Source organism: Melanostigma gelatinosum, assembly GCF_949748355.1.
Source record: "Melanostigma gelatinosum genome assembly, chromosome: 18".
Taxonomy (NCBI): Eukaryota; Metazoa; Chordata; class Actinopteri; order Perciformes; family Zoarcidae; genus Melanostigma; species Melanostigma gelatinosum.
In genome coordinates this window covers 13477638-13502780 of record NC_136651.1, presented here as the reverse complement: position 1 = coordinate 13502780, position 25143 = coordinate 13477638, and the positions used below count along the sequence as shown (strand labels likewise).

General features: G+C 43.2%; 1 protein-coding gene across 1 annotated transcript in view; it reads left to right on the top strand.

Moving 5' to 3' along the window:
* The window catches only part of palm2akap2 (PALM2 and AKAP2 fusion), a 61540-nt gene that overhangs the window by 18387 nt on the left and 18010 nt on the right, over positions 1-25143 (top strand). The window contains exons 4-8 of the mRNA XM_079289874.1: positions 5452-5566; positions 6239-6260; positions 7190-7300; positions 8572-9399; positions 16690-16772. Coding sequence (XP_079146000.1) covers positions 5452-5566; positions 6239-6260; positions 7190-7300; positions 8572-9399; positions 16690-16772 — 1159 coding nt within the window. The remainder of the gene's footprint in view (positions 1-5451; positions 5567-6238; positions 6261-7189; positions 7301-8571; positions 9400-16689; positions 16773-25143) is intronic.

Genomic DNA, 25143 nt, shown 5'->3' with positions numbered 1-25143 from the left:
AGTCAGTCCGAATAAGAATGTCAACTCCAGAAAATACAGAGTAAATTCCCTGAATGACGGGCATCATTTTACCATTATACCCATTCGAGCAACATATCATGATTGTGATATTACAGGGTTAAAATGCCTTTCTATGGTTTTAATAAGAGCTGAAACGATTGACAGTGATTTATCTGCTACAATTTTGATAATCTCTTAACCACTTCAGTTGTATAATTTAAGGATTTTCTGGTTCTAGCTCTCAGAAGCTGCGACCGACATCTTGTGCTGTGTTGTAGACTTTTCATAGACGGAACGGTGAAGCGATCAGCAAAAAAACAAATGATAGACAGATAAATCATGAAGGGGGAAAAAAGCTATTCAGAACAAATATTGACATAGAAACGTGCGCTTCTTCATGAGAGTCTCACAAGCGCTTCTGTTAATCATAATCTGGTTTATAATGATTCAGCCCTGTTGAATGTGTTATTATTAACACCTTCCCAGGTCCCTTCACCATAACAAGTGCTGTGTACGTGCACATAATAACAGGGGTGAGACATCACGAAGCACGACTTCAGTATCGTGTGTAAGTGCTGACATTTTACTTTATGTGACATTGAACTTATCTTAAAGTATGACTCAAGAACTATTTAATCATAACCATATTAAGTCATGGGCCATGAACTTTATTTTAGGTACAACTGTGGTAACTTTGCGTGTATAGATAAGTATAATTAAGTGTTTATTCAGCTTGACCTGTCTTGTTGACGAAAGCACAACATGTAATTTGTCTTGTTGTGCCCTTTAAAGTGAAAAACAATGGGAAGGATGAAGACTTGTGACAGAGATAGAAAGACATACATAGCATTTATCTTTAGTTATGTGTGTGAATTTGTTGCCCGGGACAGTAAATCATTCATGACTAAAGTAGGACGGAACAAAGAGCTGCATGCACTCCTTATGTGTCAACACAGAAACAGGAAGAAGCAGACTATTAGGAGTCATAGCTGTTGACTAATACTTTAATAAACAAGTATATCTGCTTACAACTAAGTCTTACAACTACTATATCATTATTGTTGTTAAAGCTTGATATACTGTGCGTAAACGCGAAATAACTTATGATTTATAACTATAAAAACACAATGCAACAAACCCAGTGTGGTTTTTACTTTGCACCCTGATGCTGAGGAGAGTGAGTCAAAATTGAACTGCCCTATTTAGATTTAAACTTCTGCTTCTCCCCTTCATGGACTGCTTGGAAAAACGATGGATCCTTGACTCCGCCCACTGATCTCTACCTCAGCCAATCAGAGGTTTTCATCCCACAAGTGCACAAGAACAACTCCAGGAGAAGAACTTCACAGAGAAAGCCCCAATCACACACACACACACACACACACACACACAGTACACACAGTATCATGCACAAACACACACGTGCGCCGCACATAAAACCAGATGTCTGCTTTTCCTCTTTTCTGTGTGATGTGGAAAGCGGTTTGCTGCCCACCCTGGGCGTATCCATGGCAACAGGCCCTGCGGTTGGTTGACGGGGCGGGACGGTGACGTCACCGGTCTCTTTCGGGATAGCCACAGAAGATAGTGACACTGACCGACAACGAGGTGTAAGGACAGGAAGCGGAGGGGAAGGAGGGACAGTGTGAGGTCATGGCCCGAGCTCTCTCGCTCACACACACACACTTACACACACACACACACACACACACATAGAGATTGAGGTAACATCTGGTAGGACAGCTAATAGTTAATCTGTGGTCCTTTGCTTTGGCATCAAACCCTATAAGGAGTGGAATCTTCATGGAAGGACAGGAAACAATCCATCCATCATGTGTAGGTCTTCTCTCCTGTGCTCACAGTTTTGGTCATGTTTGAGGTTTGATCACTAGAGGGCACCAGACACAAATATGACCGGTGCCAGTATGTCTCTCTTTGCTCTGCACATAAGCTAAAAACCATACAGGGGGGGGTTGACACATCCTTTCCACCTTCTGTCTTACCTACTCAATATTTTCGACAAAACCTACGAGGTATCACAGACACAGTAGCTGACAGAGAGGATTTAGATGAGATCAAAATTGTCAGACAATTTATTCTGGTGTTATTACGAATAACTTGTGAATATTTCTAAAATGAGTCTTGTAGGATGCTCCTTACGAAGCAGCACATGAAGTAGCAGCGATGATTAGAAACCTGCGTCCTCCTCCGGTCACATTCTTGCCCATTTTGGCATAACCTCATTCAGCTTACAGGATGCAGAAGTAAAATCCATTTCCCGCCAGAAAGGGGGGGGGGGGGCAAAAATAGGAAATGAGAAAGGGAGGAGCGGGGAAGAGTAGCCACGTGAGAGGCAACTGGGTCCAGACATCTGCTGCACAGTGAAAAGATATAATTTCGGGTAAAACAAGACGGAGGGAATTTCTAATCTGACAATATAGAGTTTGTGTGTTCGGAAACTTTCCAGCAGAATGTCTTTGTCGAGTTTCGTGATTGACTTCAAGATGGCGGTTTGGTTTGTTGTAATAATGAAGTAGGGACAGACTGTTTTGCCCCTCCTTCATCTGCAAGTATAACATCTGTAAAGTGGGATAGTGTGACCCCACCACCTGTACCTGCTGTATATGAAGTATGCAGTAATTCTAGCTGGTCTGGAGACCATTCTTTGAATCAGTTATTTTATTATCAGTGCAAGTACAGGACAGATTGATTTTCATGTATTAAAGCACACAAACTTCTGACAATTCTGAGCCGGTGAACTGACAGCAAGCCAACTTGCTCGCTAAAGGGACAATACGTTCAGTTTATCCAAAAGACATATTTCTGCCATAGACTCTCATAACTGTTTGCTGGTCATTTATTACCATTGACTGTCTCCATTTTGTTTCCTATCTCTGCTGCTGTCCTGATAAAGAGCCTTTTGGTTGTTTACTTGGAGATGAATTAGCTAGTATAGCACCAACACATTTATCACAATAAGTAAAGAAGGGTACCTCACGATTTCAGACGTTGTCAGCTTAATGTACAGCTTCATATTGTCAAAGGATAATGATGCATTAATTGTGTTGAATTCCACTCAGTTCTTCCCCACGTCCTCTTAGCATGCATGCAGTCTTGTGGCCTCATGTGCAACACCCAATACTCAAAAACCCGAAAAATGATTGATGCCCCCGTAGACCTGCTTTCTTCCCTCTCTTCTATACCTCCCACTCTCTACAGATATATATATATTCAAGTCTATTCATATGATCCAATTCACATTGTGGTGCAGTCCTCGATCCAAGGTTAGGCAATTATTTAAAACACCAGCAAGGCGCGTGAATATAGGATGGACAGTCCGGCATTACTCGATCATTCACTTTACCACCGCATTCATTTCTATCAGACGCTTCGCGCTGAACTACCAACACTATTAAATCCAGCGCGCTCGGCTTCACCACAGCACAGACTGTATGAGCTGTAGCTGGTGTGGCGGTGGGCCAATCACACGTTGCATTAAATCGAAGAATGCTCGCAGTGATTGGCTGTGAGCAAAACCATACAGATTATCCTTTTTTTTCCACCATTCAGTCATCAGGCATTCGGGTACAAAAAGGATCAAAGATCACGGACTGGAGATGTTTCTCTACTACTTGGTACTGGGTTATTTAGGTCAACACCTTTTAAGGTATTGATTAACAATACCCAACCCTAACGATAACGGACAATACAGTCTGAAGCTGGCTCTCTTCAGAATTCAATTCAATTCAATTTATTTTTGTAGAGCCCAAAATCACAAATTACAAATTTGCCTCAGAGGGCTTTACAATATGTACACGTTTGACATCCTCTTGTCCCGGGACCCTCACATCAGAACAGGAAAAACTCCCCAAAAAACCCTTTAACGGGGAGGAAAGAGGAAGAAACCTGTGGGAGAGCAATAGAGGAGGGATCCCTCTCCCCGGATGGACAGAAGTGCAATGATGTCATGTGTAGAACAGGATAGTGAATTACATTCAATGTAATTACAGCACATTCAATGTATGACACAACCACGACAGGAGGCAACACCTGGTACAGGTAAACCCGGATACACAGGAACAGTTGGAGTCAGAATTGATAGTGGTGTTAAATTATCTTCCGTGCATGTTGCTGTATTTGTTACATTCTCGGCATAACAAGAGACAATACACTTTTTATTGTTAAATCAATAGACTCTTGACTCATGTGATTTCAAGTAACACTGAACGACCCTGAACTGCGCTGATTATTCTGATCCAGACAATGGCCCGAGGGCACAGTTACACAAGACCAATCTTATGATAAGAGACTGCGATGCTTTGTTCAGTCTTCTGATGCAAACGAGATTTCACATCGAAAGTCGTGAGTGATAACATTCAGCGGAGACAAAGAACAGATCGGTGTGACAGATGCAGCCAACAAAAGCTTTTTTCTGACCGCAGAACAACCCAATACGCCACAGCTTCTGCAGCGTGCCGCTCTACTGCACCCAGGCCTCTCTTACAAAAGAGATCTTGAAGAATGGTACTTGGTTCTTAGAGCCATCAAAGCTTTGAAAAGGGGTATTTGTAGTGCCACAGTACAGTCTTTGGGTATAGCTGTAGAACATCCAAGCGTCACACCGCTGAAGATGAACTTGGTGAAGTGATGAGTGCGGACTGTGTGTGTCTTTTGTTAAACCTCAGCTTTTTGTCAAAGCTGCTTCAGATAACCGGTCTCTCAAATGGTCCAGTCATGAGTGAGGCTTATTGATTACTGTATTACAGTGGGAAGATTGACTGCTTGCAGCACAAATTCCTTTGCGTCCCATAGAAGTGCATTCTGAAGTATTGTGAGTGCTGGCAGTGAGTGAGGAAGCAACCCCCCCCCCCCCCCCACCCCAGGCCTCCTCCCTGACTGCTTCCTAGTATTGTCGCTACATCCATGTCTTAAACGTCCATGTGTTCCAAGTCTGGTTTAGGTGCAGTTTTGGGAATGGTACTGATGTCTCCATACGGTCCTCACCAGAAACAACAGCAGAACTGGTTGTATGGACATTCGTAGGACTTGTTGTGTCTTTCGTTCTGATGCAACATTGGGCTGACTTCTTAAAAACACACTCAGAATTCAGCTCGTATCAGAATTTAGGTGATGACTGACAGTCATTATGTTTTGTCTTTTCGAGATTGAGAAGAGAGACATTTTAACCAGATGTTACTCTGAACAGTGCGGTATAAATGCACTGTTCAGTATAACATCTGTCCCTCTGCGAGCCACATCCTACAGTAAAGAAGCGATATGTTAGGGCATGCTGCAGTGTAATTATTGGTAAAGACATTAACATTTTGAGACACACAAAATAGCAGCTTTCTTTTTTTTCAGCTTCTTTGGAAATTCCTAATATTAGCCTTTAAGAACATGGCAACGAACTCCTTGAATCTTCAACTTCCTGTATTTTCTTTGTGCTTGCAGGCTGGAGTTTGAAATCGGCACACTGGAGAACGAGGAGTCTCTGATATCAGCCAAAGAGCAGGTTCTCCGGGAACGTCTGAAAGAGACGGAGCGCTCGATAGAAGACCTGCAGAAGGTATGAAGAACATGGACTTTAAAGAACCTTTTATGAACTTTTTGCGTCCTTCCAGAGTTACAAATTGGTGGCTTTGAAGAAACATATGCCAATACCAAAATCATTCTGCTCTCACTGGTTGATACTGACGTTACAGTTGTGCAATCCCCAGACCATCCCTCCTTACGGGAGTTTTTCAGTTCTTGTCATCTGTTATCAGTTCATGGTTGTTTGACTACACTCTTATTGCATTGCTTTTTTACTCGCATTGTTTGTTTTTTTGTAAGAGCAAATAAAAAGCAGTGAAAATGGCATGAAGTCTTTTAAAGACCTAGCCGCTAATTATAAACACAAGCTCGCTATAAATGAGATGAATGAATGTACTCTGTGTTTACACAGAGCAGTTATCTTTAATTGCATTGTAAAACACTGATAACTTGATCGTCAACCTGATGCAAATGTTGAAGGGGGTGGGGGGGGGGGGGGGCAGCACTAAAGAAGTGGTATCATTTGCTTTTTAAACATATCTGGTTGTTTTTAAAGTGGATCCTGTATCTAGTCTGGCATTTTAATCTAAAGGTTTATAAATAATAGTTTTTACATGAAACCTTTAATCATGATTACTTTTCATGAACTATACAAAAGAAAATATCCCGCTGCGATGGCTCATTTTTTTTCCTGTCTGTCTTTCAGAGTCTGATGAGCCATGATGGAGGTATGACACACACACGTACACAGAACACACACAATGAAAACGCACAAACACACCTCTTTGGGTTGATGTCCTCCTCTGAGTTATTGTTGTTTCCCAGCAGTGGGGTCCCTCTCTTTCTATTCCTGTGTGTGTGTGTGTGTGTGTGTGTGTGTGTGTGTAGGTGTGTGTGTGTGTGTGTGTGTGTGTGTGTTAGTGTGTATGTGTGGGGGGGAATAACAGTCTCGCTGAGGCAGGAGGGATGCAGGCCAGAGCACGCTCCTGAACCCCCAAACACACACCGAGGGACTCTCCCATAGAAATATATACAGCTGCACACAAACACACACACATGCACCGAAACAGGGCACACACATACACACACAGAGCGTGGCTCAGCGGGACTATTGAAGCTCACACACACACACAAGGCCATGACTCTGCAGCCTGCAGTCCCATGGCTTTATCCATCCTATTCACCAACAAGCCCTGTAGAGCCCCTAAAGCTTTGTCCCTGCAATCTCACACACACACACACACACACGTACACACACAAACACACACACACGCTTCTGCTGCATAAGCACTGAACCTTAGGGGTGCTAGAGTTGCCGTGGACACAGAAACAGAGAGATGAGGAGAGTTAGATGGTGTGTGTGTGTGTGTGTGTGTGTGTGTGTGTGTGTGTGTGTGTGTGTGTGTGTGTGTGTGTGTGTGTGTGTGTGTGTGTGTGTGTGGAATAGGGACGGGTAGGGTCTCTCAGGGGTGTGGTTAGTTTCCCCGATGGGGGGCTGGGCTGTACGTGTGTGTGTGTGTGAGTGTGTATTTGTGTCAGGGTGTGGTTACACATCACTGAGGTGTGTGTGTGTGTGTACGCGTGTGTTTGTGGCTCACGGCCTCTAACGTCCCCCCTGATCATGTGTCATTTTCCCCCCTTTGCTCTTGCTCACTAGATGCCACCGGCTGCATGTCCGCCCCGCTCTCGGACTGCACGGACCCCGATCCCGACCACGTCGTCCTGGCCACGCAGCCCAGGACCGGCCCACCTGCCATACCAAGACCTGGTAAGACAGAGGGAGGGAGGAGAAGAGAGAGGGAGGGAGGGAGGGAGGGAGGACTGGAAGATTTTGGGCCGCAGCCAAGTTGGATTATAACCAGGACAAACTCACACGCACACGGAGGGGTGGACAGGCGTGGATACTCGCATGTTCCCACAAAGTGCGTCAAATCTCATATGGACTTTTGAACGTAAAAGATATGCAGCCAACACAGTCATGAACTCATAACGACACACACTTAATCAGTGTGTGTCCACATACTTCATACTGAAAAGCACATGGACATCAGGCACGAGGTCAATATTTGAATTGAGTTTGGAGAACGTGTGCTGTCTCCATGTTGGTGTAATCATAACTTTTGACTACAATTCAGCCAGTAGAATCAAATACATTCATTGATTTGTATTACTTTTGGTCTCCGTAATAGTATTACTATATTGTTTTAGTTTTAGACTTAGTTTTACTGTAGTACTACTTTGCTGTAGTAACGCACTAGGTTAATCATTATTAGCTTTAGTTTTGATCCTAGTGGGTTTAAAGGGGGGAAAAAACAATACAATACAGATTTGATTGTAAAGGGAAATCTGTTAAGTTCATTATCTTCCATGGTTGTTTCATTGTATTCAGTGGTGCTGACTTTGCGTTGGGGAATAGCTCTACAAAATAAAAGCTCAGCTTTCGGGGCAGCGTGATGACATTGTGCTTACGACTTATCTGCATTAAGATCACGCTTCTACATCAAAAGACAAGTGTAAGAACAGAATCAAACCTTTTATACAATAACAACAACTGAATTACTGCTGAAGCAAATGTTTTTATGAAGTTCCTTTTTTTTCGAGAGTGACCGTGTGAGGACTAAAGGTGAAATATTTTATTGGCAGTCTTTAAGGAAGGGGATTACTATACAGTAGCTGTCCCTAATATAACTAGCTAGATATTTATTGGTGACTTAATCGCACAAAATACCTGTAGTTGACTACAGTCCATCGACAGTAAGCTTACAGTGAGGGAAAGTTAGGTATTTCTATTTTGTGTTCACTCGCCTGCATCTGTAGTTTGCATTACGAAAAGGATAAACAACATTTGTGGTGTACTAATTACACATATAAGAAACTTATATTGCAGTTGCAGATATGAGTTTATCAGAGAACACTGTGTCCCCATCCTCACGCTTCACTCCCTCCACTTTTTCCTCCCCCCCCCACCTCCTCCACTGGTACCTCCCCACCCCTTCACCTTTTACTTCAACCCCCCCTCCCCCCCTCCCCTCCTAACAGCATTGTTTGCCATGGAGATCAACGTGGAGCATGACGCGCAGACCGGCGAGCAGCGCGTCCTGTCAGCCAACCGCGTGAGCCCGCTGGATTCGGCATCGCGCGGCGTCAAAATCTACGACGACGGCAGAAAAGTGGTCTACGAGGTCACTTCCTCCGGGGGCGTGTCCACCAGCACCATGGAGAACGGCTGGAGCTCCGCGCAGGTCGACCAGCTGATCCAGCGAGCTGCCAGACCGGCCGTGCAAGCGGGAGACGGCAGCAAGGGTCAGGTGACGGTGACCCCGGCTGCCCCGCAGGCTTACGTCTCCCCGGCGGATGTTGACGACCTGTCTCCGCCGTCCTGCGCCCCGCCATCCGTTCCTTCAAGCCCACCAGCCCAGGTCACCCTCCAGAGGGAGGCCCGCCTTGGCGTGATGCCCCCCGCTGCTCCCATCACGACCCAGCCCGGCACCTCAGCCCCACCGGGCGGCGAGCTCAGCTCCCCAACGCAAGCCAGCGCAGAGCACCCAATCACCATGGTGTTCCTCGGCTACCAGGACGTCGAGGACATGAGCGAGAGCAGGCGGCTGCTAGGTTTCGATGGCGCGGTGAAGGCCGAGGTGGTCCTGATCGACGACGACGACGAGAAGTCGCTGAGGGAGAAGACGGTCACTGACCAATCCATCATCGACGGCACGGCGGCTGACCTTGTGTCGGGGCGGCCGGCCACGTCTGAGGCCGCCAGCACGGAACTGTCATTCGACGGCCGCGAGCCTGACAGCACCTCCTCGCCCCCCACCAACCCCGACGCCAACACGGGCCCCCCGCCCGGCCTCACCCCCGCCACAGGTACAGACAAGAGGAAACGCTGCGAGTGCTGCAACCTCATGTGACTGAATCTTCTCCCTCTTCCACCCCTTTTATTATTACCCACAACACCCCTCTCTTCTCCTCTGTCTCTGGATGGCTACTAACAGAAGCCCCGCCTTTGTCCTCCTCCTCTGGACTCTGATCGGCTGGCATGCACACACACACACACACACACACACAATCTTGACTGACCTTTGACTTTCTACTCCGTTACGTTATTACCTCTACATCTCTGCTGTTTCGTTACTCTCTCTGTCAACATGGAGGCTCTGCCTTGACGCCTCCCACCTCCTCAGACAATACAGTTCATTTCGTAATTTCAAATTACACTGGATTTTAGCTGTTGTTACGCTGCTATATTAATTAACAGACATACAGATGGTGGAATTTGCTGTTGTTGACAAACAGCTTGAACCAGGTAATATATAAAACTACTCTCAGTGGTCAATAAGAGACAACGCCATGCTGTCTAACCAGCCAGTATGTTGGGACAATCAGCCAGATCATCACCTTTTAATAAGCCGGTTTATAAAACATTCAAAAAGACAGACACAGTCTCAGCAACTGTTTCTAATCTCTCAATTCAGTCACCTGCCACTTCCTTTTTCTCTCGATGGATTCTCTCCTGTTGTCTCCAAACACACACAGACGCACACAAACAACCGCACACCCAACCTACAAACTCAACCCCCCCCCCCCCCCCCCCCCCTTCCTTGTACCGACTCTCCCTGACCAGGGTGGAGAGGAGGGTACTCGCTGCCTTGGTTTCTTTATGTGCCTCTTCATTCTTCCACATTGATAGTCCTAACAACAAATTAGAGATCATTAAAAGTTGCCATTTGGCATTTATTTCAGTTTGCCGTTGTGATCTGAACTCTTTTTTTTTCTTCTTTTTTAGTTTTATTTAAAAAGGCCATTGAATTGTTGGGACGGCTGTTTCCGTGGAGAATTGAGTTTTTTTTTTAACATTGTAGTTCCTCATCTCTCTCTCTCGCTGTCTCTCTCTCTCCGTCATTTTGTCCATTAACTCCAGCTATTCCACTGCTGAGGCCATTTCCTCCGATTCTAGTAATTCCTAACTCAACAGCCGATAAGAAGCAGCGGAACACCTTTTGGCAGCCAGTAGGATCTATACAGCCAACATTTCCATTGTGTCTAAAGGCTGTCGAGCACGGGAAGCAAACGGCAGCTTAATGAGTACACTGGCAGCGAAGGAACACGAATTTCCACCTCTGAAAACAAACGAGGGTTACTGCCACTAACAGCAGGGCACAAATGTTTGCGTAATGAATATCTAAAAGCACACTACCATATCACTAAATCAAGGGGAGCTGTGCTCAAATGAGCTTTTAGAGAAAGATTGTGTCCAATTCATGTTCATCTTTTGGTCCATTAAATTCCCTTTGTCGCTGCAGATGGCCACCAGAGATCCATTATACTCTTTCCAATTCAAAGAGACGGAGAACACTGCCAGCTCATGCTGTAGTCACCAACCAGGCCCTCGTTTACAAGGGTGCTGCAAATAATGTGGCCTGGGTGTCATTATTACATCATATATATACATATATACTACACTCCAGGTCATTTACTTGGCTGGTTTTCAGAAAAGCCCTTAAAAGCAGTAATCATCCTCATTCCATTGAATAATGATGGATGCTCTGGAAGGATTTTTGCTTCACTTCTCTGATGTTACATGGAGTAGAGATGATGAAGATGCTTAAATGGTGAATGGATTTTCGGAGAGTTAGTGACTCCACTTTTCCGTTGTGCACGACAGAAGAAATACCTGTTGTTAGAGTGAGTATCAATAAAGTCATATGGGCCAGATGTGTGATCGAAGAAGATGTACATTTACAAAAAGAGGTTGGAGAGGCCCTTCAGATTCTAATAATGTGATTCGGTGTTGTTTGTGTGGCTCGGGTGTGTTTCATGGGCCGAGATGTCCTTGGCTCAAATCCAACCCGGGATCCGAATATCATTTATTTGCATCAAAATGTTTTTACTCACATCATGAAAAAACAAGATGAGGACAAAATGACAGCTAACACTTCGCTAACCCACCCTGAAGAGCCTCAACAGCCTTTTTTTTTTTAGAGTGCTGCACTTTTTCTTTTTCTCTCTCTCTCTCTCTCTCTCTCTTCAGCCATGTGTTTGACAGTTTTACAGGCCTTGGACGTTTTGTAAAGAACATATTTCTATGCACTGTGTACTAACTCTGATAATGCTCATAAAAAGAATGAAAGACCGTCACAATATTCCGTGGCAACAAAAAGTATATTTCCAGCATTGAAAGGTTTATGGTGTGAATCAGTCCTCTCCTTACACGGCTCTGTGCACAGCTGTATCCCACCTGTGCGCTGTCCTGTCGGAGCAGGTCCTGTGCTATAGTGTGATTGACCCCTGCTGCTGTCAGTCAGTCCAGCTGGCTGTGTGATCGGCCACCACCAGGGCCCAGCCGGGGTCTCGTTTCCTGTGTAGATACAGAATGTAAATACGCTCTATATTCTATTTAGTGACGATTTTATTTTCCACATCTAGAGAATCTGATTGTTATGGGTGCATTGTTTTTGATGTCCTGCGATGCCATATGACGACTGTATGAGTGCACAAACGCGAGTTTGTATATTTTCATTCTCTTAACTTCACTGCTTTGCTGTGTGTAATCTCACAATTAACGCCTACACAACTTGCCCCCCCCCTCTTCTGACCACCACCGCCTTCTCTGAACTCTTGGCGGCTGCTACCGTTTCCAGACGTGTTGCGGTTTGGCCCTCGAAGGCATCCGAGGATCTTTAAACATTGTGCAGAGGCGGGACCTTAAATAACCACAGCATTGGATGTGCATGGTAGCCCATTAACCACAATACATGAGATTGTTCTTCGCCATGACCTATTTCCAAAGCATGACGCACATGTTTACACTTTACACACTTATTCCCTCTAGGCAGTCATTGGTTTCCATTAATTTAGGTAAAACATTAACATCTGTTTGACTTGACTTGCTTTGTAATTACAATTTTTCTTTTTTATCAAAGCCAGTTGTTGTTGAAATTCATCTGCAAAATAACTGTTTTACCAAAAAACAAAAGAATACTAGCAAATTTACATGTTTATTCTCTTGGTTTGAATTTACAACAACAGATCTCGTGGGGGAGGGGGGGGGACACACAGAGATGGTTCTTCTGAGTTCTTATTGTCCCTCATTAAGTTTAGCTGCAAACTGCAAGTCTAGTCTGGGGACAATTACTAACATCATCCCGTTCAGTGTCCCGAATCTGCCAAAACCTATTCTTTGCATGAATGTTTGGTTTTCAAGATAGAGGAGGCTATGCAGATAAGTGTATTCTCAAAAGGTGTCATGTTAGTTTTTCCCCGAGGTGTAATGCACACACATGATGTGCAACGGGGCAAAGAAGCACTTACTGTTTGCACCCACAATAGGAAGTGCAATCACAATCTCAAAACACATTTTTAAAAAACGAAGAGGAAGAAAAGAGTACGTCTGAGTTCTAGTTAATGGAGCCTGACCGATCCAGTTAGCCCGTGTGGGTTTGTGTGCGCGTGTTTTTGATGTAATGCAAGGAGCTGTACGTGAACAACAGATAGTTGAGTTTACCAGCCCTACTGCCACGCCTGCAGTACTCCTCTCAATCTGTAGGGGTCTCTCTTTTTCATGTCTGCCTGCCCTCACGGTTGTATGGACTGTTAAAAAGGAGCCATTTTCTATTGTTCACACTTCTCTCTCTCTCTTCCTTTCTCTTTCTATGGGTAAGACAACTCACTCTGTCACATTCTCTCTCTCTCTCTCTCTCTCTCTCTCTCTCTCTCTCTCTCTCTCTGATGTCTGTATCCTCTCTCTATCTTTGGTCAATAAAGCTGAGTTTCTCCAGTGCCCTCCTGCCGTCTCTTGCTTGTTGTTCTTTCCATCTGTCTCTAACATTCACTTTTTCATTGGCTGCTGACAAAGAGAACACAAGCTGTCCTTACTTATCCACTTTCTCTCTTAATACCCACTGCCACTAACAAACACACACACACATTTTACACTTGAATATAGGTGATACAGGCAAGTTTATCAATCACTGTTTTTAAAGTTGCACCACAAACTCACGAATGAAAATCAGCTCGTGCAACTTTCTGTCGTACAGTTTATAGCCCATTATAATAAATACAACACTTATGTGTCAAAGACTTAAGTCAGGGGTCACAAACTCCCGCCACGTCATTTTATGTGGCCCGCGAATCCGCCAGCAAAAAAAAAAAAAGTTCGACCAATAATAATAAAAATATCCCCATAGTCGAAATTATGAGATAGAAAGTCGAATTTATTCGATAGAAAGTCATAACTATGATAGAAAGTCATAATTCTGAGATAGAAAGTCAAATTTATGAGATAGAATGTCAAAAAGATGAGATAGGAATTCAAAAGGATGAGATTGAAAGTTAAAATGATGAGATTGAAAGTTAAAATTATGAGATTGAAAGTTAAAATGATGAGATTGAAAGTTAAAATGATGAGATTGAAAGTTAAAATGATGAGATTGAAAGTCAAAATTATGAGATTGAAAATTAAAATTATGAGATTGAAAATTAAAATTATGAGATTGAAAGTTAAAATTATGAGATTGAAAATCAAAATTATGAGATTGAAAGTCAAAATTATGAGATTGAAAGTCAAAATTACTATTATTATTAGAAAGTCAAATTATGAGATACTTAAACAGTTAGAAGCAGCTCTTTGGCTGGTTACTGTACATTTAACATGGCAATGTATTGTGAGTACATTGAAGACTACTTTAAACTGTGAATGCAGAGAGTTATTTAACAATATGTTACGAGTAGTGACATTTACAACCGGCCCTTTGTGGGCGACCATGATGCTGATGTGGCCCGGAGTGAAAATGAGTTTCAGACCCCTGATATAAGTGCAAAACTAAAACTACAGCCAGAGTGAGTTGCACATTACATAATTGCTGCTTTTATTCACTCAGAAGATTTTGACAGCATTGGTTTCATCATTTTTTATAATAATAGTTATTAATTGAGTGACAGTGTGGCCTGATGGGGAAACAGCTCTGAGGTGTTCTTGTGCAAGGCCTTGTGCCTGTAGCTTTTAGATAAAAGCCTCAAAAGAAGGTAAACTGCCACATAGAATCAGTCTGCTCCTGTTAGACATCTTAAAAGACAGAGTAAAGGATGGCTGTACAAGGACTTGGATGCAGTGCAGAGTTTTCATCGTAAGCGTTCTCTTATAGCCTACTGCTCATGAGAAATTGCTCTAACATTACGGCAATGTTCCTTTTGGAACTCGTACTGTGTCTGTGGCGTCTTATGAGTTTACACACTGCACAAAAGAGGGTTAGGGGCATAGGAGGGTTAGGACTTGTAAAGGTTAGGAAAGCAGCTGGTGTTTCAGGAAGGAAAGTAGGAATATTGATAGATAAACAGCTACATAGATGGCTGGATCAGTCTCTAGATACACCCATGCAGTTCTGCAGGAGCCAAGAGGAGCCCCCCCCTGGTATCAATATTATGTATTGCAAGAAATCCTTTCACTGCATACTCACTCATCTAACATCTCTGGTACCACTGATAACTCACAGCAATGGACAGAGAGGACAACAAAGAAAAGCAATGTACCGACCACCATAAACACTGCACACATGTACGGTATGAGACTCATTCAAAAGCACACTGCATGAACACGGAGGTGGCCGCAGCCTCGTTCGAGGACAGTTTCAAGGATAACGCTCACACATGACACATGGTGTACTACATACAATACACTATTCAGGACATCAGCATCTTCTGAAACCAGAGATAGATGTCGAGATGTATTTTACATTTAGCAGATGCATAATGTCATCTATCTGTTGGTCATCTGCGTTTAAAAACGAAACCCACACATGATCTGGAGAGGGCAGCGACACAAACATGACGCACACTTCCCCGGAGGACATCATGCAAGGTGATAAATGATTACGTTACAGACGTCATGACAACCAGCATCTGAAAACAGGACTAACAAACACACACACACACACACTCTCTTCCTGCGCAGAGGATGGGTGTGTTTTCCGTGATAATAAGCACGAACAGATTTATCTTTACACGACAGTCTGGTGTCTTTAACAGAAACCATGACAGCATATAATTATTACAACCTCTCACGTGCACACACACGCGCACACACACACAAAACGTGCTCTCACTGTAAGCATGCATCATATCTTTGTGGTTCGGACTCAGCCAAAGGAGGTGCAATAATCAAAGTCAGGGTTGAATAACACAGCTTACTTCTTGGCCTGGTAACGTTGCGCATGGTGGTTTCACTCCCGTCAGTTCAACTTTACATCGACACAATAGGACGTTACATTTAAAGCAAAAAGAAAGTAGTGAAGATCAGGCGAATTATTAGACGTACAGTGATCCTGGATCACAACATTTCATTGTCATGGTGTTGTAATACACTACTACCACTGCTGATGCTACCAATACTGCTACTACTACAGCCACTACTACTTATACTGACACTAAAACCATTGCAAATATTGACACTTCTATACCTAAGTCCATTATTATGCAGAATGTCCTGGTTATGAGTGTTATATTATGTACACTGCAATATTATTAATAATGGATTATTATTGCTGATGAATTAAGGTTTTATCAGCATTTGAATTGTTGGTAGTTTCATCCAAGTTTTATAAACTTTTACGTTTTATGTATAAAATATCAGTCTGCAAAGTAACTATAGCTGTCGAATACATGTAATGGAGTACGAATTACAATATTTGTCCCTGAAATGCCAATAAAGCAGCAAAGAACAGAGTCAAGATTAAAAAAGAAATTTAAATAAATTACAGCGAGAGAATGAAATGAACACGTAATATTTCGTCATGCAGAAACAGTAGCTCTGGTTGCATTAAATATCTTTCTCACGATTATGATAACTAACATGGTTTCCAGAGTGACAGGTGATCATAATGTGAATATCACTAGCTATGTATATCATCATATTTACAGGTGAGATGCATGTTAGTGTCAATAGCTTTTCACAGCGACAGTATTAGATGGAAGATAGAAGGATTTTCATGTTTTCACAATTGCAGGATTACATATTCCATATTGTTGGGGTTCATGAAACTCCTTCAAAAACAAGAGAGAAGGCCCAAGAGGTCAGCCACTGGTGCAAATTAATATGAAAGGTAGATGATGATGAACAATGATGACAATGGTTTCAATAACTCAAATCTTCTTTTATCATAGGTTACGGCAAAACGGGAGTTACCGTGGTAACGGCAAATGGGTATCAAGCTCCCATTCCGACCAGGAATCCTCACACCGCCATGGTGAGTAGTCTGTATATATGTACATCTCATGGTGCAATTCTTAACAGCAGATCACAGGAAGAACAAGACAAGCACAGAGTAGGAGAATGTGGACAAGTTAGGACTTTGAGTTCTCCTCAACTGGAAACGTCTGCACCATACAGGCTCTTGATGTAGTGCATCGTTAAAGTAGATCAAACTCAGGCCGCTAATTTGAAGCTATGTGCATGTATAATGTACAACGTATAATGTATAATTCCCCCCCAAAAGTTCACAGATTGATGACTTCTACCATAGTTAGTTTAGTTGATTATGCTTTTGTAAATTCCTTCTGTGTCTGTGAATTGCCAGAGAGAGAGAGAGAGAGAGAGAGAGAGAGAGAGAGAGAGAGAGAGAGAGAGAGAGAGAGAGAGCATAGTGCTCCATGGTGCCCATGCACCACAACATCACCTGTCATCAAAAAATCAACTCAAGTACAACTAAATGCAAGTGACACAACTACAGTATCATATCAGAGATTGTTTTTTTTTGGAGCAGAAGATATGATTGATGTGTTTGCTTCAAGTGACATCATCATTGTGTTTGTGAGTTCAGGCTCCTGCACAGTGTACTGTATGTACTCACATGGACGGTTTGTGCTGAATTACATCTGCTGGGGGGGGGGGGGGTCCACATTGTTTCCTTTCTACAGTGTCTCTGTAATATTGTTTAGAACTACCCATTGTATTTATGGAGCCCAGTCAATTTAATATGACCTTACTGTACTTTTGGGTATTCGTATGGTTTCAATTGAATGTTCCTACAGGGAGTTATATTCAATCATGAAGTGTAATGAGTTTATAGTGACCATATAAGTCCCATGTAATATATTTTGTTTTCTATAACTTGTATATATTGATTCAAGGATGTTTTGACACACAGTAGCCATGCTGTAATATTCATCTATTCATTCATGTACATACTTTTTCATCCATATGTTTCTTGTTTTATTTGATAATAAGGGTTGGTGTCCTTCTCATTTTCTCAGTGGTGTAAATAATGGGAGGTCAGATACTTTAGTAAATGTAGCAAAACTACAGTACAAATAAATAAATATCTCATTACCAGTAAAAGTTGTATGTAAATACGTATTTTAATATCCTTCGCATAATGTATTCACAAGTAAGACTACTTCTGCAAAATGGCCCCATGAGTGTTATTATTATTTGATCTTAATCTGTATAATAGCCTAACATACAGTACACAGGGTGGGGTAAATGCTACGATATTTTCCACAAAGGTGTACTGCAGCAATTTAGTGCCACATTTCCATAAAGCTGGGGCATTGATTGAAAATAGAATGGTCTGAGTCCACACTCAAAAAAGGAAAAACACTGGATCACTTCCCATCATGCAATTATGTAGCGAACTTGACTTTATGCGTAACATCCATAGTTCCCCTTTAAATGTAGCATTCAAGTTGCCTGAATAGACTTGCATTCATGTCGAGTCTTTAGGTTACTGATGTGCATTTAGGCTATGTGGGTCAGCTCACTGTTCTAGAGTGTTCTCTAGTTTGTTTTTGTTTGTCTAAAAAGAATGCCACCTGAGCATATTCGACTGGGGGAAGGTAGCCTCGTGCTGGATGTGGGGGAACAGAGAGGTGGGATACAGGAGCATTGGGGGGGGGGGGGGGCCGCAGTCAGATTGTTTTGCAGCTGAATAAATGAATGAAAGGCAGTACGGTGGTAACCTGATCCGTCCGGGTCGGCCGCATTGTGCTTGGCTGGCGGCTCGCGCTGGCAGCTCGCTCTCTGATTGTCTCTGGAACGGGACAGAAAACACTCCCGGGACCTCGCGAGCCCTGCATTATTCAGCACGCGTGCCTAAAAAAAAAAAAAAAAAGGGGAGAGAGAGAGAGAGAGAGAGAGAGAGTGAGGCCGAGAGGATAGAAGGGGAGAGAGAGAGAGAGAGGGAGGAGGGAACCGCCGGTTGGAAAAGCTGGCGCGTAAAAAAAAGAAAGGAGCTCAATGTCATCCCGGAGCCTGCCGGTACCGTTATTACTGTTCGCGCGGACACCAGTTCCTCTACTTCTCCTCGTCCCGCCGGCCGGTGGTGCAGCCGCTGCGGCCACGTTTATTCACCCTCCCTCCCGTGGTGAACGTTGAAGAAGAACAAGACAATTAGGAGAGGATCAGCGGGTATGTTAACGCCTCCGCCGTTAAAACCTAATCCCGGTTATCAGCCGTTTAGTCGGCCGCAGGGAGCTCCGGGAGGGATCAGCGCTCTGTGGCTGCACATCTTCTCTCCGCACAGGTAGATTTAAATTAAAAACAAAAGTAATGCTGAACAAAAAAAACGCAATAGAAATGTGATTTAAACTTAAGTTGCAGAGGGAAAGGAAAGGGCTGTCGGTGCAAGTGTAACGTTAGTTAATATGTGGAGGGTGTGTGCGTCAGTTTGGGGTCCATTGGGCTTTTTTTGTGTTGTTTGCATGCTGACGGTGTTTTTCAGCTTTTTATGTTTTCTTTGTACGTGTGCTGCTTAACAACAGATTATTGTAATTACACTGATTGGCTTTAAAGTGTTGAGGACACAGGATACTGCACAGAGAGAGAGATCCAAAGGAGGTCAGTGGACCAGGCTGCTTGCTGCAGTATAGTCTCTATTTTTCTGTCTCTCTGTGCTCCTCCTCCTCCTCCTCCTCCTCTGCATCACTTTAACCTAGATATCGAAATGACCTTAACCTGGTTTCCATCATCCACACACTGAATGACTTGGCAGAGACAGTCGGTGGAGAGACGGTCTTGTTGGTGCAGCTAGATGTTAACTGGATTTATTTTATTGCAGTTTACTCACATTCATTTTTCCCCCCAGTTTAGTTGCCCATCCTTTTTTGGTAACTTCAGGTAAATACTGAAATAAAAAGCACATTTTTTTCAAAAGAGTGAAAAGTAGAGGCTGTCACAGAGTAGCAGTCGATCAAACCGAAGAGAGAGAGAGAGAGAGAGAGACGGCTCATGCTCAAAGTAAACCATGTAAACCATGCACTGAGGCCAGACTTCATTTGTTTGCTCCGGATTTGCTTGTGTTGAGTTTTGGATCTTTCTCTTCGCCTAGCTGTTGCCATGCAACTTGCAATTCTTTTGATTGACAGCGTTCATGTTCAACAAGGGATGGACATTGCTGGATGTAATTGGCTGGTGTCATTTGTGTTACTTGTGATCAGAGCATCAGAGGCATTTTTGGAGCACAATGTTTGTCATTTGCTGATGAATAAACACATTTTAGGTCAGGTAACCAAATCCTTATCTTAAACAAATGCACACTCATGGTCCAGATATAGACCAACTCACTTTGACCCTGTTTTCCCACCAATTCCAATCATGCTGATTGATTTTGACTTTGCTGTGAGTGCAGCTGACTGGCAACAATGTCAAAGAGGGGGATGCAGGCCCCAGAAATCAGACGTGTCTCTTAGAATAAAGAGAGAAGACTTCAATTCTGTTTAATTGGACTTGACAGCTTTTATTTATTTTGCATAAACAGCAGCGCCCGTAAGACAGGCAAACACATCCACCTGGCACGAAGATGTTTTTATTCAACGTGTCTCATTAAAGGGAGGACAGATTGTCTCCTTTTGGGTCAATTTTTGGAGCATCAGCAAATCTGTATCAGTAAAACAAGGCACAAAAGCTCCATAGTGCAGCCACCGATGACGTTCTGGTCAGATTTGATCTGTAACGTTCAAAATTGAGGGTTGAACTTGTTTCTATTGTCCGCGCTCCATTTATAATCGCTCCTCGTCCGTGTTCTGTTTACCGTTTTGTTTGGTCACCATTCGGAATTTACCAGCTGATTCTGGAAATAACGAAGCGAAGCAGCAAACTGCCAATTCAGACGGGAGCGTTTGCCAATACTGGGCCGGGGGGACAGAAAACTCCCAGCCAGCTCCTCGTTTGATGAGATAGTCAATGACAGGAAGTACCTGCCACATACTGAATGTCCCATTGACACCATCAGTGCAGCTTAAAGTTTCTGTGTGTTTGTGTAGTCCCTGTGTGTGTGTGTGTGTGTGTGTGTGTGAGTGTGTGCGTGTGTGTGTGTGTCTGGGGGAAGTACGCTTTCCGTCCCCACCCCTCTCAGCCCAGCGGACTGTGGGAACATTGACAGGAACAACACACTTATCAACGATGACTTCTTCCTCCAGACCTCTCCCTTTTCCCAGAATACACACACACACACACGCGCGCGCACACACACACACACCCACACACACAATCACAGGTTACATAAAAGATGTGTGGTTGATGGTGCTAAAGCTCGGTGAGCTACGAGTACACAGGAGGTGGAAAGGGGAATGAGGTATGGGATGAGAGAGGCCGACGTGATGACAAGAAACAATGAGTACAAGGAGAGATGAAGGGCATTGCAGGTTTGTGTGTGTGTGTGTGTGTGTGTGTGTAGGGGGTATGTGGGGGCGGGGGATGTAAGGCGAATGTGGGTGGGAGGTGGAGGAGGGTGCTATCGGAAGTCTGTTCAGTCTAGCACAGCTCCAAGTGTTGTTGACATTAACCGGCCGATGGCCTTTCAATGGCCGATCTGTCGATGGGCCTCCGCTGGCCGTCTTCCAGGAAGACAGTGATACTCCGCCTCGTGTTATTGGATGAAGTCCCAAACATTACAGTTAAATCAGCGCTGTTCAGACGGACACTACTGTCACAGATACACAATTGTGGTTTGATTGAGGACATAATGAATACGCAGTATGCCGCGACCTCTCCGTTAGCAGATGTAACGAGCGTGCTATCAGCTGACAATGAGTGGACGACATGACTGGGAAAGAAAACTTGTGGCTTTGGGTGTTTGTCATTGGAAATCATGTGAGTGCCCCTCAGGCCAGCTTTAACTCTGAGCCTTGAAATGCAGCTTTGTCAACAAAGAATCCTCATGTTTGTGCACGTATGACGTAGCTGGGATTTATTATCAGTTCTTTAGGCGGTGAATGACACTTTTTTTCTTTTCTATTTTTGTTTTTCTCATGGGAATGGATGGCGGGACACAGTAGTGTCTATGTGTGTGTGTGTGTCTGAGTTCTTCAGGTTTATTTCTGGTCATTTCTTTGATGATGCAGCAAAAATAAATCACCGTCACAGCTAGAAGAGAAGAGCGCATTGGAAGAGATTCACCTCTGAATATGTCTAGAAGTCCCTTTTTGTTCGTATAATTGTTTTAATTTATAATTTCTAGAGCAAATGGTTTTAACTGATTTAGCATATAGCATTTAGCATGAGTAACATGCTAACCACAGTTAGCTTAAGTATTTGTCCCTTTTGATTTAACAGTGTTCCGGAGCTTGTGACCACAACGTTGTCTATGAGAGTCACTGAAGCTGTTCTGTCTTTTACCAGGTATATTGCACTGAAATGTCATTTTATTTACATGTATAACGAGTCTGAAGCAAGCTGTTTTCATGTGTTCCGGAGCTTGTGACCACAACGTTGTCTGAGAGTCACTGAAGCTGTTCTGTCTTTTACCAGCTATATTCTGTCCGATGAATAAACGTCTGGTTGGAGCCATCAAAATATATCGTGTCCTGAATTAAACACAACGCAACGGAGAGTACGCAATTGCTGCACTTGTTTGGAATACATTGTGACTCCGGCACAGGACGATAACTTCCTCATTCATTCGGCCTACAAAGCTCTAAAATGCTCAGCTGATCTATTTGGTTTAGTGTATCTTCCATAAGGGAACACACTTATTTTTTTTCCCTACCATATTATTTTGAGAGTCACTTTGAAAATGACAATGAAATAAAAAAAAAAAATCTTGAATTAAGCATCTAAGAAGGTCACATTCCACATTCTATCAAAGCATTTTGTGCAGTGTTTTGGGTTATTCGTGTTCCAGAGAGGAAGAGAACTGAAGGGATGCAGGAAATGTAACAATGCAACCCGGGCCATGTGATGGCCATCCTTACACAACCCCCCCCACCACCACCACCCACTATTGTCTGCAACATCCACCGACTATTTTTTATTTTTATTTTTTGAATATTTTATTTTAACAATGCAAGAGAGCATATAGAACACAGAACATTAAACATTACAAACAACTACATAACAAGTTAAGAGAAAACTAAACTAAACACAAATAAATGAAATAAAATTAAGTAAATAAAGTAAATAAATAAATAATTACCCCCACCCAAACAAAAAAACAAAAACAAAAAAAGGTTGGTGCATAAAGTAACACAACACAAAGGAGAATGCAATGACTATATTGTAAATCGGAGCTCTAAATAATTACAGTCCTATGGTGCTACCCATGTACTCCAAATAAGGCTGCCAGATTTTCAAAAATAAATTATATCTTTTTCTGAGACTATATGTAATTTTTTCAAGAGGAATACAACTGTTCATTTCCACATACCATTTGTCGATGAGAGTGGGGGAATCAGACTTCCACGTCAGCGCGATACATTTCCTGCTACATTTGGGGCTTCGTTAAAGACCTGTTGAGAGTTGTGAAGTTTCCCAGTAAACATAGCTCAGGATCTAATGGAAAGGTAACCCCTGTGATCTTAGTTATTGTATTACAAAAGTCAAACCAAAAGGACCTCACCTTTGTGCAAAGCCAGGTACAGTGTAGGAAGGAACCAACCTCTATACCACATCTGAAACACATTTCTGACAATTCAGGTTTGGATTTATGTAGCTTCTGTGGGGTGAGGTACAGCTGATGAAGAAAGTTATGATGAACAAGTCTGTACCGGGCATTAACTGTTGCTGACAAACTGTTCTGGCACAAATCTGACCAGAGTTCTTCATCAATTGTCATATTCAAGTCTGATTCCCATCTCATCCTGGATCTGTGTAATCCTGGTTTTGGGCCCTCATTCAGCAACATAGAGTACATTTTAGAAATAAATTTGTACACATTTCCACCGACTATTGTTGCGCCGTGCAGCAGAAGTCATTCATTTAACACAGAGCGAAGCACAAAGCACCTGCTAGCACGAATACCGTGTTCACAACAAAGACACGAAGTATAAATGCGGCGCAAGAACACGGGGAACGGGACGTAATACAGAAAAATGCCTTTGAACGGAACATTCCTAACTTTTAAAACTGCAAAAAAAAGAATTGGCTGATGCTACGAGAGAGCTGCATTGCTTTCATTTTTTCGCAATAAACAAGGAAGAGTTCGATGAAATACTAAAGCAGATACGTTATCTGTAGTTCCGGGAGGTCGGCAGGGAGGTTGACCTCTCGTGCTTTGGTGGTGGAAAGCTGCAGAAGTCTCTTTATCACATTCCAGCTTCAGACTGGAATGTCAGAATGCTACTTGGGCTTTAGGTGCTACTGAGTGTGTGTGTGTGTATATGTGTGTGTGTGAGAGCCCCAGCCGAGCAATGGACCCTCAAAGTCGCGGCATTTTTAGGAAGTGAGGTCATGTCGGCCAACCGCTACTTCTTCGGGGGTTCGAAAGAATTTGTGGTTGAGGTTCAACCATCTGCTTTGCATCTTGTCTATGGGAAGTTATCCACATAACATTTGTATCCACTTCTAGTTCAACTATGCCTTAAAAGAAAAAAAAGTTTTGGTATGAGGCACAAAAAAACAATTGTCCTGCAGATGTTTTTCAACCTATGCCGTTATTGCTGCTGTCACAATTGCTCTCTCAGCTTGCCGAAATACATTGAAGGATTTGCCTGCGCGTTGCTGGAAGCTCGTCCGATAAAAGAAATCCTAAAGTGCGTCAGAAGAAGATTTCGGTAGCTGGAGTGAACGAGGAAAAAAAGTGATACGGGTGAAGTCCTGTAGCTGAACCAACTTTGTGTTAGTTATTTGATTTGCAATCATTTTGATGATATGCACTTTAGGAATTTACTGGGAGGGGGGCGAGTCAGTCGAGACATTTTGTTTGTACAGTGGTAACAAGCAGAGACATTGAATTTAAAGCTCATCAGCAGGTCTTACTTCAGGTCATGTCATCCTAACTCTCTCTGGTCACGTGTTTTCTTTCTAATAACACAAATATATGTCTCTGTTTTCACTCAGAACGGTTGCTGTATTTCAAATACCGTCTTTGGGAACGACGCACGATCTATATAAATACTGCAACAGTCAGGCTCAGACATGTTTACTGTCACCAGGCTGTTCTCTTCCTGTGTGAAGCCTCCGTCCTCCCGCTGTCTAAATACTGCAGGCTAATGAGCCCGTTTCCGGAAATAGACAGGTGATTAACAGAGAGGCAGAGCAGTGAGCTAGTTAATGCTATAAGCGAACACTGGGAGGAGGCTCCGTCTCTTAGGACAACAGCGCTAATGGGCTTCCTAGTCTTTTATTGGGCTGCTCGGGCTGGGTCATCTCTGGCCAACGCAGCTTCAGAACACAGAGCCACGGAC